At 37.5% G+C, this 15581-nt stretch overlaps 1 protein-coding gene across 24 annotated transcripts in view; it reads right to left on the reverse strand.

Moving 5' to 3' along the window:
- Positions 1-15581, reverse strand: part of GSK3B (glycogen synthase kinase 3 beta) — a 148959-nt gene that overhangs the window by 70100 nt on the left and 63278 nt on the right. For all 24 annotated transcript variants that reach the window (XM_087926154.1, XM_087926150.1, XM_087926146.1 and 21 more), the window contains 3 exons: positions 11170-11276; positions 6780-6877; positions 725-820 (listed from right to left, as the gene is read on the reverse strand). In XM_087926154.1, coding sequence (XP_087782280.1) covers positions 725-820; positions 6780-6877; positions 11170-11276 — 301 coding nt within the window. The remainder of the gene's footprint in view (positions 1-724; positions 821-6779; positions 6878-11169; positions 11277-15581) is intronic.

The following is a 15581-nucleotide window of genomic DNA, read 5'->3' on the forward strand; positions in this document are numbered from 1 at the left end:
GAGTCTACAATCAGAATAAAAGCTACTGTGAAACTGCAAACTTCAATCTATGAGGAAGAATCTCCTGTGAAAGGGAAGGCCTGGCCCACTTTTTCAAAAAGAGAGAAATAAACTTCAAAAAGATTAGTTTCTTGTTCTTGTAAAAAAGGACAATCTGATTTAACTGTTATATGGAAGAAAGAGAACTCTGTATTATGCTTTTGACTGGAGATAAAACTGGTAAGTTGCATGGACGTGAATAGTTGGTTTTTTTTATTGCTCAACTAGATTTTTGTAAACCTTTACACCATACTTTTACTCTAAAATACATATTTAGCCTCTAAGGAATATAGGGAGTGTAGCTAAAATCTTCAACGTTTTCATTTTTTAGGAAGAGTTTGGGCTAAAAATATGGGCTTAAAATTGTACCTTTTTATTTTTGCAAAATCTCAGTAAAAACATCAAATAGCACTGAAGTGGATTTTCAAAAAACAAGATAAGAGTGTAGCCACAGCCTGTGACTGTCCATCTCCATTCCATTCCATTTTGATTGCAGATGAGAAGAAAAATCTGTATATTTCAGTCTTATCAACGAAAGTATTATTCTGAATATAGATTAGCAATTTATGGAACTATTACATAATATAATGTGACAGTTTTGTTTATTGCTTGTGAAAATAAATATACAGACCTCAGTGTTGAATATGCCCCGTCACACATACACACACAACCATTTCAGACTCACCTTAGTCCATGGATGTGCTTTAATCTGAGGAAATTTAAATTCTGTATAATTTGGATTCATTTCTCTAATTTGTTCTCTTGTAGGAGTTCCAAGGACCTGGAAAATAAAAAGGATGAACTATTAAACATTTCTTCAAGAAAGGGATCATTACCCTTAACACACAGTAAATTCACTGCATAAAAAATACCAAAAAATACAATCCAGTATGGTATGTATTTTAGTTTCCTTGAGCCTATGTGCAGTATCAGAACTTTTTGGTGCAAAACAAAAGGCAAAAACTGGTTTTCAAAGTAAACCAAGGCAACTAACCAAACAAACAAACAAAATTTACAGGAATCTTAAGTCACAGCCATGTTCAGACTTGTACAGTACTGATGAACTTTTAAATTGTCTTTTATGAATTCACAGACTTGGATTTTGACTACACTGAACCTATTCAAAAACTTTTATTGCTTCCGGATTTCCTGACAGAAATCCTTACATTAACCATATTACATATGATAAAAAAGGCAGGTAAAATGTCCATTCCCTAGTGGAATGTGGTAGAAAGGAAATATCTGGATGAAAGGCACTTTATCCCAATAAAGGTTAAGGAGCTGTTGATCCTAATGCAATTCATATAACTCTCCCTCTTGGCAGGCTATTGAAAGTCTGGTATTGCAAAGATGAATGTGAGCATTAGCCACCAGTCTGAAAAGCTTTGAAAATCAAATAGGATCACACAAAAAATAAGCTGGGACAAGTAACAATGTAGGTGACTAAAATGGACGAAATATTTTATAAAATGTGAATTAGAAAAACAGAGAGATAGCCTCAAAGTGCATCTTTATGAAAGTTACAATGCCAAAACATCATGAACCTGAAACTCAAGAGGCCAAAATGCTTGTTTTTTTAGTCTTGAAAGGACTGGATTTAGCTGAGTATTTAGCTTAAATACTAAATTTAGCAGAATAAAAGTTTTAGAGGATTTCGGACAGGGTATAGGAACCCCATCTACCTTACTCCTAAGGAAAAATAGGATTGAATCCTCCAAAGATCTAGGCATTATGTCTGTCTCTGATTGAGGAATATTAACTCAGAATGTTTCAATAGGTGAGGATAATCATGTAAGCCAATTATAATACTGTAGCAACCCTTGGCTACTATGGCGACCATTAGATAAGAAAGAGGCATATTTGCAAAGACTATCTTCAGCAGAGGGGGATTAGTAGAAGACCATGCAGAAACCAAGACAATGTTGTCTGGAACCTTGGAATATATTCTGCCTTTGCATACAAAAACAGAGTTATTTTTTCCCAAAATGCAAACAATCTTGGGCTGCTCCAGACATATTTATTGATTGTCACAGTGGAACACTGTCCCACTGTTCATGGGAACTGCCAGAATAAAAACTGAATGTAAACACCAATGAATTGGGGGGGAGGGTTTAAATGAAAACACCAATGCTATATTTGCACAGTAAAAGTGGAGTGCATTTTGTGTTTATATACCAATTAACCATAGCATTGCCTAATTTATTCCACAGTTTGACTTTGGAGAATGTCCTTGAATGCTTCAATCAAATTTTCAGTTTGTTGATCTATGGTGGATTTATTATAGAACAAATACTTTGGATGTGAAGGAATGAAGTATATTTTAATATAATATGAAACATCTTTTTTCTTGCAAGATCATGGGGAAGGGAAACCAAAACAGTTGGGAGGCATACTGTGATAATTCTCTACAGATAAAATATATCAGCATATACTTGCTGAATACACAATCAGGATTAAAAACATAGTTAAAAGCAGCAATATTCCTATGAGGTTGGAATTATAACTAATAAAATTAGTAATAATAGAGAACTATTTTGACAAATGAGGTTATTATAACAAGTCAGCCCCTAGTTTGAAGAAACATCAAGTTTTCATCAACTTCCTATAGGCCAGAAGGGAAAGGGCAGATTACACTTTGGATAAATGCCATCAGAAATGGCATCGAGAGGGGAGAGGAAAACACTGAAAAGTACACTTATTTAGCCCCTAAAAATGCCAATCGTTAAGTGAGAAGATACAAAGAAGCCTGACCCTAATCCTGCTAGAACCTATAGGGAAGGACAGGGAATAAGATGGTCTCAGATACCAGGCTCTGAACATGAAGGGCTTGAAAGATAACAAGCATTATTATCTTTAATAATTATAATTATTAATATTAATAAATAAGAATTTATTTATAAAATTTATATCTTATAATATACCCATTTCACTATCCAGAGTGACTCAGGGTTACTTACAATAGCATAAAAGCATAAATATAAGCATTATAATTAACAATTAAATAAAAGGTTAAAAGCAAGAGCACAGACGGGATGGGCTTAGATGTTTGTCTCTCACTCAATCAACCACCTCCAGCATAGCCACGCCCAATCAGTACCCCAAGCCAATGACAGTATCAGGTTTTAAGGTCCTTCCAGAATGGTAGAGGCAGATTTCTTCTCTGGAGGCAAGATGTTCCAGAGGGTGTGGGCCACAGCAGAGAAAGTAATTCTTCTTGGCTCCACTAGCTGAAATTCCTGATCCAATTAAATCTGAAGTTCTTCTACTTAACTGAAGTTCTTCAATTAAGTTCTTCTACTGTTGAGAGTGGGGTGGGCCTAACCAAGATTTTCTTTTGGACCCAAAAGCAAACGGGCAACCAATCCAGCTGTTGTAAAAGCAGTGTTACATGCACCACCCTAGGAGCCTCCAAAACTGCCCGCATTGCTGTACTCTGTTCCAGTTGTAGTTTCTCAATATTTTTCAAGAATAGCCCCATGTAGACCGCACTGCAATAATCCAACCAAGCAATGATGGGGTATGAGTGACTGAGGGCTGGGTTTCACGGTCCAGGAAAGGGTGCAATTGGTATACAACACAAAATTGCATGAAAATTCTGCTAAGCAGAATTGCCACCTGCGCTTCAAGCTGGAGTCAGAATTGCATCCAGAAGCCAAAGAGCAACCAGTACAATTCTTGGAATAAATGTATTTCATGGATACTTAGAGGAGCACTCATCACCACATGAGCTACCATATTCTAGATGAACTACACCTTCTAAATACACTTCTAGGGCAACACCATGTTCCGTAGTATAATAGTCCAACCAAAGTGACGAAGGTATAAGACAGTGAGTTAATAATCCCTTCTATTCCAGGAAATGGTTCAATTAGTGCACTACACTGAGCTGAGCAAATACTCTTAGCAATAGCTAGTACCCGCTACTTGAGCAGGAGCTGTGGGAATATAAAAGGACCCCCAAATTGTGAACTGATTCCACCTGGAAGAATGCTACCTCATACAGAGTTAATGATGGAATCACTTTAGAAGCAAGCAGACTTCAAACACAAACATGTTTTCCTCTTGTAAATAATCTTCCTCACTGTAGAATAATGGACTCTAAATTGTTTGGAAATGCCCTTATAAAACCAGATTGATGAGCAGCAGCAATTATTCTCTAAGATCAAGGCTGATGTCTTTACTCTTCGCATTGTGTTAACACACATCTCAGTACTGGAGTCTTAAAACCTAGGCTTTATAAGAGGAAGTCACATTTGCTGATAATCAATTTATCAAGACCACTTGATTAGCAGTACTCAGCTAATCTACTTAGCCTCTTCCTACTTATGGAAGCAGTAAGGGTGTATGCGTGGCTTACATATGGCTTTTGGTTTTCTTTTTGTAAAATAAATGATGACATGGTGAACCTTTGAAAGGTTAGTGCTGGCCCACCTGAAAACCATCACGGATCCGCTGTTAGACTCCTTGCAATTTGCCTACTGAGCAAATAGATCATCAGATGATGCTGTTAATATGACTCTGAACTACATCCTACAACACCTTGAAGCTCCAAAGACTTGTGCAAGGGTCCTCTTTGTAGACTTTAGTTCAGCATTCAATATCATCATTCCATATATTTTTGTAGCTAAACTAAATCAGCTAGCTGTACCTGACCACACTTGTGACCATAAGCTTCCTAACAGATAGATGAGGAACAATTTTATTCAACAAGACAGACATGGCATTGAAAATGACCCCACAAATGACAGGTTACAAGAAGGACATGGAAAGAAATCACACTGGACATACAAATCATAAAAGAACTTTCTGTTGACATTAGGCCTGAAAAAATGATGCTTTATGGCTTGTCTATAAATAGGATATGGGATATGAGATAAAAAGATAATTGGTTGTAAATTGACTAAAAGGGGGCAAAGAGTTATAGCGATGTTTCTACTTGATGTGATAAAGGCTGGAAGTAACTTCTTTCTTTCTCTTTTCTTCTATTGTAATTGAAATCCTTAATAAAAATTACACACATACATGCATGTGCATGCACACGTGCAAAAAAGATCAAATAGCCTGTTCCTGATTATAGTGTCAGAAAAAAATGGGTAGAATCCAGCTGCAGGTACATTTCAAACTAATTTCAATTAGCATTTCCTTTAAGATATGGCATTGAAACTGCTTTGGCTGTCCAGGTGGATGACCTATGTCAGAGACTACATTGGAGAAGGCGAATGGGATACTACTCATTTTTCTGGATGTCAATACTAAACCACATGCCACTTATTGTTACTATAAGGTGTTTTGTGATTTATGTCCCATAGTATCTCTCTCCTCCCGGTTTTGTGTGTGTGTTTCACTATGGGAAGATGTTCTGCATTTGGTCTGAATGATCATAGGCTAGAGTGAGAGAGTCTTGATTTACATTTTTAGGACAAACAAAAATGGCAAAGTCATTATAAATATAAATGGCAAAGTCAAAGAGAGCTATTGTGTATGAGTGACTGCACTAAACCCATTTTGGAGAAGCTTAACAATGGTTATAAGAGTTTGCTATGTAGGTATCCTCAAGGCAAAAAGATAAGGGTTATTTATCTGAAGGAAGAATCTTCCCTAGAGCGTTAGCTATAGAATTACAAAATGGTTAAGTTGCAGTTTCCCAGGAAGGAAGGAATATATTCTCCCCCTCAAAAAAAAAAAAGTGTGGAGGGGAGAGGGAGAGACAAGAGACAACACAACCCCTAGCTGGATGGGATAATGAGGAAGAGATTTAGGATAGCCACTCCCTAGAATCTACCAGAGTATATCCTGTTAGAGTATGAGTAGTGTAAATTTAATCTAGCAAGATTCTGTCTGTAAGTTGTGATCAAATAAAATGGAAGTGCCTAAATGCAAACCCAATATGCTCAAGTGAAGGCTCTTAGTGGATAACAACACATTTTATGAATATGGAGAGATATAAAACCTGGCCCATCTGCTGGTATGTCGGTTTCTGCCAGAAATATGTACCAATAATGACTTATTTTTGGCCAACAACAAAGCCAAGAAGGTGGCTTCATTCTAGCAGTTTATAAAGTTTGATCTAGACAAAGAAGAAAAACAGAACTTTGGCTAGAAAGGGCCGGAAGGTTAGGATGAGATGTTTGGAGAAAGAGTGATCATGAGTGCTATATCCAACTTCGAGGGCCAAATATGCTAAATCAAATGGATAAATTCTTAAAAGACTTGAATGATGAAACTCCAAAGACTGTTCTGTCTGGTCATTGTAGCTGAAAACAAACTTGAGATTAATGGGCATTGCACTTAATTATGTAAAGTAAGGACAAATCTAAAAAATCTATCTTCAAATCTATTATCTCTAGAAGATTCCAAAGGCTCTGAGTAGGTAAATAACCTCTTTATGTGTGAATCACACACAATAGAAACACTGTGAATATAAGTAAGAAACGGTAACCAGGTTAGAATAAATTTCTCCTTAGTTTAAGGAATTTTCAACCTTTTACTTTTTGTTGATATTTAGGGTTTCTGCTTTTTTGTTTTTTTTGGCTTCAGCAATCTTCTAGAATATGGAAAATTAATTTCCCCATCTTTGGAAAATCAGTTAAGACACCACAATTGTAGTTGGTTATCTCCACAATATTTGTTCCTTACTTTAAAAGGTATTGCATTTAGTTTTAACTAGACACATGAATTTAGAAAAAATTGTTTTGTTTTATATTTTAAAATGATGTTCAGATAATAGAAAACCCTCTTACCTTAATTATTTCCACCAACTGATCTACACCACTATCCCCTGGGAAAATTGGCTGTCCTAATAATAATTCTGCCAACACACAACCGGCCGACCAAACATCTAGAGAGAGAGGGAGAAAACAGGGGACCATTACAAGAACTGCATATCCAATTATGGCTATATCTACATCACAAATATAAGTAAATTTATACATAAGGAAGAAGACAGTGTGTGTGTGTATGTGTATGTGTGTGTATGTATGTATGTGTGTGTGTGTGTATATGTATGTAAGTATGTAAGTGTGTGTGTGTGTGTGTGTGTGTGTGTGTGGCATTCAGCTTTGTTTGGGTATTTTCCCACGTCATTGTAGTTGTGCTTTTAAAGTTGTAGCAACGTTTCAGCAGAATCTCATCTACCATCATCAGCCTGATGATGGCAGATGAGATTCTGCTGAAACGCTGCTACAACTTTAAAAGCACAACTACAATGACGTGGGAAAATACCCAACAAACCTGAATGCCATACATGTAAGTACCCGCGAAAACTTAAGATATATATATATAGATATGTGTGTGTGTGTGTGTGTATGTATATGTATATGTACATGCATATGTATGGTATTCAGCTTTGTTTGGGTGTTTTCCCACGGCATTATAGTTGTGCTTTTAAAGTTGTAGCAACGTTTCGGCAGAATCTCATCTGCCATCATCAGGCTTCTGTATCATCAGGCTTGATTCAAGCAGAACACAGCAAACTCCAAGACCAATAAACACAGACCAAGACTCCCAACCAATCAGGATGAAGAAAAAACCATTCTGGCACAGCAGTAGGCTATCACCAAATTTAAAACAGAAATGGCTGTGAAAGTCTGACTCACAGACGAACATAATACATAAGCCTGATGATGGCAGATGAGATTCTGCCGAAACGTTGCTACAACTTTAAAAGCACAACTATAATGACGTGGGAAAATACCCGAACAAAGCCATACATGTAAGTACCCGCAAAAACTTCACACACACACACACACACACACACACACAAACACATATGATATATATATCATTTTTTTCACCTTTTAAGTTCATTCTGTTAGAGAAGGAATAAGCAATCTGGAGACCATGGGGCACATACAGCATTCAGGGCCTTTATATTCCAATACTCTTATTTCTGCAATCAGCGTGCTGCTATTTAGTTTGTTTCCAAATTTATGTCCTACCTTTTCTTTATAAGCTCAGGATAGCGGATCTAGAATTTTTTCACCCACAACAACCTTTGAGGGAGATTGGTTTCACAAAGAGTGCTGGCTTAAAGTCATCCAATGAGTACTCGTAGCTAAGGGGATGGATTTCAACATGGCTCTCCTTATTCCTAGTCCAATATCTTATATAACAGAACACAGAGTTTTGTTGAATAACAGAGTTAGAATAACAGAGCTTGAAGGAACCTTGGAGGTCTTCTACTCCAACACCCTGCTCAGGCAGGAAGTACTATACTATTTCAGACAAATGGTTGCCCAATCTCTCCTTAAATAATTCCAGTGCTGGAGCATCCACAACTTCTGGAGACATGTGTGTGTTATTTATATTTTTCAGAATAAAAACATGAAGATTAGTAACTTTTGCTAACTGTATCCTTTACAGATTTGCTCCTCTTTTAAAACGTGGTGACCATTAATTCATTTGGCAGCAGAATGTTGCAAAGTTAAACTGGAAGATTTTCACTGCATAAGCTAATATTGTCTGTGTACAACAGTTTAGCGTGTATTTAAATAAGCATTTTTAAGTATTGTGTGCTTTTTACTGTCATGTAATCTCCCCATATTTAATTTCAATGAATTGCTGGGAGATCTAGTATTTTGGGAAAGAAAAAAACCTATTCAAATACACTTTTTTCATGCTATACATACTTATAAATTCCTCTCGAAGTTAAAAAGGCACAAATCTATATTTTCTTGAAGCCCATCATTCCAATAGTTTTCTCTGCTTTATCCTTAAAATATAATGACTAGAATGATATATTCAAGCAGAATCACAACACTACTGAGGACTCAGCAATCTTTTCAGGTAATAGCTATCCTAATGAGAATTTGTAGATGTTGAAAAGAAACCATTTTAAAGTAATCAAAACATCAAATATTTCATGCGACCTTCATCTAAAATGTATCATTCTGGAAGGTCAGTAACACCAAAGAAGTTTTATGGGGACTGGCATGTTGCCAGTCCCCATCATATGGTATCAGCCACATTCTGCAAACAATAAAATAATGAAGAAAAAATAATTCTGGAAACATTTATTTATGCCCTGCCTTTGTTTACAAATAACTCAAGGTAGCAAACTTATCCAACACACTTCTTCCTGCTCTTTTCCCCCATAAAATCCTGTGTAGGGAGTTGGGTTGAGAGAGTGTGACTGGCCCAAAATCACCCAGCCGGATTTTATGGTTAAGAACGCATGGTCTCCCACTTTCTACCTGGTGTCTTAACAACTATTAGATTGCTTCTTCAATAAGACTTTATGGCTGATGGGCCTTGTGGTAACGGTAAGCATAGGAGCTTTTAGAAGCTTCAGCAAAAGAAGCAGTGACTGCAGTAGTGATAATGCTAATAATAAATGGGAAGTGGCTTTAGTCTCCTCTTCTCAGAAATCTGTTTCCAACTATTCTCAGCCCCTGAGAAAAAAAGAACCTCAGTATGAAGTTCCTTGCCAGAAGTGAGCTTTGCATAAGAATCATTAAATTCTAATGTGTCTAAAGTTGACAAGGGGTGGATTTCAAAGAAATTTTAAATTATTAAATTATTGTAAATTCTATCTCAAAATGGAAACAAACTTAAAAGGATAAATAATTTTAAAATGCACTGTAAATTTAATAAAGCATGGCTTGGGAGGGAATCAATTTTAAATATGGCTTGCATTATTCATTGCTTAAATTAACTTTGGGAAACAGCAATATTAAAATTAAGAAAATGACAGGGAAGTCATATCCAAGCTGCAGGTACTGTCTATTCTTCATGAGTACAATGTACTATTTTTACCCAAAACAAAAACCCCAGTTGGAATATCTGATGTAGTACTCATCCACTAGTCCAGAAACTGAGATCTTGCAGGGCACCATTCAACAGCCCCCACAGATTATTTCAATAAATTTACTATAAACTCATTGATTTTTACTAGGGCAATTTTCTATTTATTTTTAAAATAAAAATAATAATTAAAATTAGCTTTGTAAACATCTAGAGTCTTAGTAAGCACCTAGCCAAATATGTGTGATCTTAGAAAGATGAGCACGATCAGGCCTGATTAATACTAGGAATCTGAAGCTGGATTGTAGATTGAGGAGGAAAAAAAGGCAATGATAAACTCCATATGGATTGTTACCAAAAAATGTATTCCGTTATGGCTACGGTATACTAAGAATCACATTTTACTCAAGGGACATTTTTTAAACCTTCCAGTTATCTTAACAAACCTGCTTTATTAAAAACAAGATAAAACCCCAATCCCTTTAAAAATATGAAAATCCATTTTTTCTTATGACTTCATGTCACCATGTTGCTCTTTTGCAATTCCTTGGAAGCAAAACAACGTGGAGACCCTACTGCCCTCAGTAACTTTCTGGCACGTGGACAGATTTGATGGGAACTTTATCTATTAAAATTTTTCCCAATGAAAGACACAGTGTACTGGGTATGGATTTTATTTGGACGTTGGGTAGAGGAAAAAACAGAGTTTTTCCAAGTCTGGGCCAATTCCAAATTGAGAAGATAGATATTATCTTAGTATCTACCTTGGCCCAATTAAGCCTTCTAATATGCCTCCCTTTGAGATTAGTTAGTAGCATCTTATGAAGCACAGGCAATCTAGTATCATATCTGCTTTGGAAATGGATTGTGATTGGTTGATGATCATTATCTTCCTTCACACGTACTTTGATGCCTGAAAAGAAGCCCAAACTTATTTCATGTAACATTTAAACACTTTTGAGTTTCCTGGATGGTATATAAAGGATATAGAACGCCAGGTTCTTTACCTCTTAAAATGTACAGGTTATATTTATAGATCAAGGAGACCAGCTGTGAGTCTGCTACATTTATTTTGGGGACTCTAGAGCACGAGTGTCAAACTTGCTACGTCATGTTGTCATCATGTGATGTTTTTCCCATTCGCGGAGCTGGGCTGGGCATAGCCTGTGCGTGACACATCTGGCCTGCCAGTTTGACACTCCTGCCCTAGAGAGCCATGATGGATCATATAAAAGAGGAAAAAAGGAAACTACCAGCTGAATGTATTTCCTCTATTTTCTTTCATTCCTTAATTAGAAGAAATATGATTGTGTAATGCTCATGTAACCTTTTGTTCTCCATTCCAATATACTGATCACTTCAGTTTAAAATGAAAAAACAAATACATACCTATACTAGAAGTATAATCTGTGGCTCCAAAAATTAACTCTGGTGCTCTGTAATATCGAGAGCAGATGTAAGAGACATTAGGCTCTCCACGAACTAGCTGCTTTGCACTGAAAATGAAATTATAATATAAAGCTTAATGTTCAATATACAAAATATATGATTTTCAGTAAAATAATATTTAAAGAAGTATATGCACTTCCTCTAAAATTTAAGAAAAGCAAAAAATGGCATTTATCATAAATGCAAGTATTTAAGATAAATAAAAATTATGCAAATTTCTCCAAAAATAAGACCCAGTTGTTCGGGCTTACATGCTTACCTTAGGACCACTGTAGTCAGGCCTTCCATGGCCCAACACCTGTCACACTGCTGCCTGACTTCTTCTGGATGCCGCATGGCAGGTTGTGCCAGTGATGCTGCTCGCAGCAAGGGGCCACACAGCTTGTTGTGCTGTTTCATATGTGAGTGGATGCAATGCACCATGTGGCCTCCTGTCACAAACATCATCATCAGTGTGACGCATCATGGAGCATCCTGCTGCAATGCCCCATGTGGCGTCCGGCCGCAGGCAGCCACAGGAGAAATCACAGCAAGGCAGGTTTCAAGGCGTGGGAGACCTAAAATAAGTGGCTGCATGGGGCAGCTCCACCCCGCCAGCTTGATTTTTATACATGCGCCTCACTCCACCTTGTACAACCAGATGGTGAAATAAGTGGGCACCATCTTAACCAGGGCTTAGTTTGGGGTAGAGCTTATATTAGGTGCACACGTAAAAAATCAATCTAGGTCTTCTTTTGGGATAGGTCTTATTTTCAGGAAAACATAGCAAATAAACCATTTTATTATTCAATGTTAGTGAGTTCGGTACTCTAGTTAAGTGAAATTTAGTGCAAATAGGAAAAAGCAAGATGAACTGTATCTGTAGATAACATGAAAAATTCAGAAATATTTTTTCAAATCTCAATGGATAAAATATAAATTCTTAGTACAAAACCTAACTCTTCAAATATTAGTAGCACAAATCTATCTATTTTCCAGGAAATATTCTTTAATTGATCTCAAAGGATCAGACATGTTTATTAAGACCCTGTACTGAATAATCCAATTTAACTTTTTACATTAATCAGTGAACAAAATGAAAAAAAATATTATCCTAAGGGAATAAAGGATATATTTCATATTTATAATAACTTTTAAAATGCATGGTTTCTTTTGAAGTATTAAAGTTTTTAAAGAGAAATATATTTAACATGCACAAAAGCTCCCATTCTTGATTCCAGGAAACCAACTTAGCTTCTGGTTATTTCTAAACCATGCAAGGATGCCAAAAGATGTAGCTATATATGATAATTATTTAAAAATTATGATTTTAATAAATATTCACTGCATTAATGTTAAGTAAGATAAACATCTTTAAATAATTGTATATTTCCTGTCCAATTCAGTTAGAACTCTACTACACACAAAATATTCCAGAATTATCTTTAGACACTTTAAAGCATTTGATGATGGCGTATAAATGTTGCTTAATCTGTTATTGGAAACAGAATTTAAATATAAGTTCATTTATATTCAATTGGCTATAGCAAAGGGCATACCTGTTTGAGAAGTGCCTAGCCAGTTGGGGGAGCATGTCAGGGAGCAGATGACATGGGTTAGGAAGGGTACCTGGAAATGCTTGGGAGTGTGCAAGAGGTGCTATGCTAGTCAGGGACATCGTGTGGGGGAGATAGTGGTCAGGAAGGTTATGTGGGGATGCCCATAGGGCATCACATATTTGGGAAAAGCTCATGGGAGTCGTGCATATCGGGCAGGGTGCACAAGAGATGCTGCATGCTTCGGGAAAGGCACATGGGGTGGGACAGATCAGGGAAGGTTTTGGGGAGAGCAGCATGACCTAGGAAAGGTATATACAGGGGTTCCTTCCTCCCTATCCCTCCCTTCTTTCCCCTTCTCTTCTCCTTCCAGCAGACAGGTAAGTGGCTACTGCAGGGTGGGAGAAAGAGTGATGGATTTTAAGACTGGCTGGGGAATTGTCTCCTTGTTGAAAATGAGTATCACATGATTGCAGCAGTAGCCCATAGCACTGAAGCTTTCCCACATTTCATTCCCTTGGAAGTCATGAGTCCTGGATTTTTTGATATATTCTGTAAATTAGCCAAATTGAGGTACCCTAATTAAAAAATAGTGTTACCATCTGATGCATCATTTCACCTAGTTAAAGGTCATGACAAGAGTTTTTGTAGTATACAGATATTACGAACCAATTTAAGTCTGCCATTCAGGTTTTGGGCCATTTGCTGCAAATTCTAATCTCCATATAGACAAAAATACAACAGGAATAAATACAACAACTGGCCCATTAACTGCAAATAACTTAAGGAAATTTGAAACTCCAAATATCCTGTTCACTCGATTCAAATATATCTAAAATATATTTATATGATTTAAAAATCAAGTCTTTGTTGCCTAATGTAAGACATAGGTACTCTGCTAAGTCATTTCAGAAAAGAACAAAACTACTTCTAGACATCACTCCTAAGATAAGCTAGTGGTAACAAAGTTCTGCCCAAGGACCTTTTAAGTCTCCATATAGAAAGTATCATCCTCAAAGAAACTTTGGTTAAAAAAAACATTCCTCTAGACATGTAACTAAGATTACAAATTGGACCTAGGTGTCCAATAAATATAAACAAAACAACAAAAAAGGAGGATTTAAAATTAGGTATTAATACTGCATTGCTTAAAACAGCTTTCTCAACACCAGCACTTGTGCTTCATGAAACAATGTTTGACTTGCATGTATTCTGCATGCACATAACCAAACCAGGTCTTCCCATCAGTTCCATCTTCCCTCATAACAATTTTAATCCTACAGTAGTTAAGCCAGTTTCTTACCATTTTATGGGACCAATTCTACTTCATTCTTATCCAAGTCTGCTTGATCTGCCATCCAGCCTACCTTATTTCTGAACTATGAGACATTGCCCTCCCCAAATAGCTCCTGTGGAAGCAGCAAAGCATCCAGCAGATAACAACCTGAAGCAAGTGTGGCAGGGACTGCAGGACCTAACTAACTATAAGGGCAACACGAGGAACCGGTCAATGCTGATGCCTCGTTGGTAGAGAAATTGAACATCTTCGCTCGCTACAAGATGAAAAGACCAGACCTCATTGCCTCTGCCTGCCAGCCTTCTAATTCCCAGCCACTCACCCTATACAAATATCAAGTGAGAGCTGCACAGAAGGCTGTGAATCCCAGTAAAGCTGCAGGTCCAGATGGGGTGCTAGGGATAGTGGTAAAGACTTGTGCCAATCAATTAACAGGGGTCCTGACAAGGATCTTTAACATCTCCCTGCAAATGGCCTGTGTTCCAACATGCTTCAAAGCAGCCACTATTGTCCCAGTCCCTAAGAAAATAGCAATTAACTGCCTAAATGACTACAGACTTATCGCATTAATGTCAATAGTGATGAAATGCTTCAAAAGACTGGTTCTCCAACACCTTAGGACATGCCTCCCACCAGACTTTGACAAACATCAGTTTGCCTACAGGGGGAACAGGTCTACAGGCAACGCCATAGCTACTGCCTTACATTCTGTAGCAAGCCATCTGGAGAAACCCAGAAACTACGTCAGGATGCTTTTCACTGACTTCAGCTCAGCCTTCAATACTATTCTGCCAAGCATCCTTATCGAAAAGCTGACTGACTGGGATTTTCCCTCTTCCACCTGCAACTGGATCAAAGGCCTTCTGAGGGACCAACCACAAACAGTGAGGGCTGGGTATGTCACATCCACCTCCCTGAAGCTTAGCACTGGCTTCCTACAGGGCTGTGTGCTCATGCCCTACCTGTTCTCACTGACTGTGTATCATCTGACCCATCCACTGTGATCATTAAGTTCGCAGATGATACTACCATATTGGGTCTCATTACAGATGGAGATGAAACAGAATACAGGGGGGAGGTTCAAAAGTTATCCTCATGGTGCCTAGAAAACAACTTGCACCTGAACATCAGCAAGACAAAGGAGATGGTGTTAGACTTCTGAAAGGAGAGGAACCCGCCATACATTAAATTGAGGGGGCTGTGTGGAAAGAGTTTCCTCCTTTAAATTCCTGGGGGTCTACCTCAGTGAAGATGTCACCTGGAAAATCAACACAACCCAGGTGGCCAGAAAGGCCCAAAAGAGACTCCATTTCCTTAGGGTCTTGCGAAAGAATAAAGTGGAACAATGACTGATTACCTCCTTTTACTGATCCATAACAGAAAGTGTCCTCTCATATTGTATTATGGTGTGGTATGCTGGCTTGACAGCCATGGATAGAAAGACATTACAGAGGGTGATGAGCACAGCACAAAACATCGTGGTCTCTTCCCTGATACCACTAGATGACATCGCTAGGGCT

This window comes from Pseudonaja textilis, chromosome 2, assembly GCF_049901715.1.
Source record: "Pseudonaja textilis isolate UNSWEBS1 chromosome 2, rPseTex1.2, whole genome shotgun sequence".
Classification (NCBI taxonomy): Eukaryota; Metazoa; Chordata; class Lepidosauria; order Squamata; family Elapidae; genus Pseudonaja; species Pseudonaja textilis.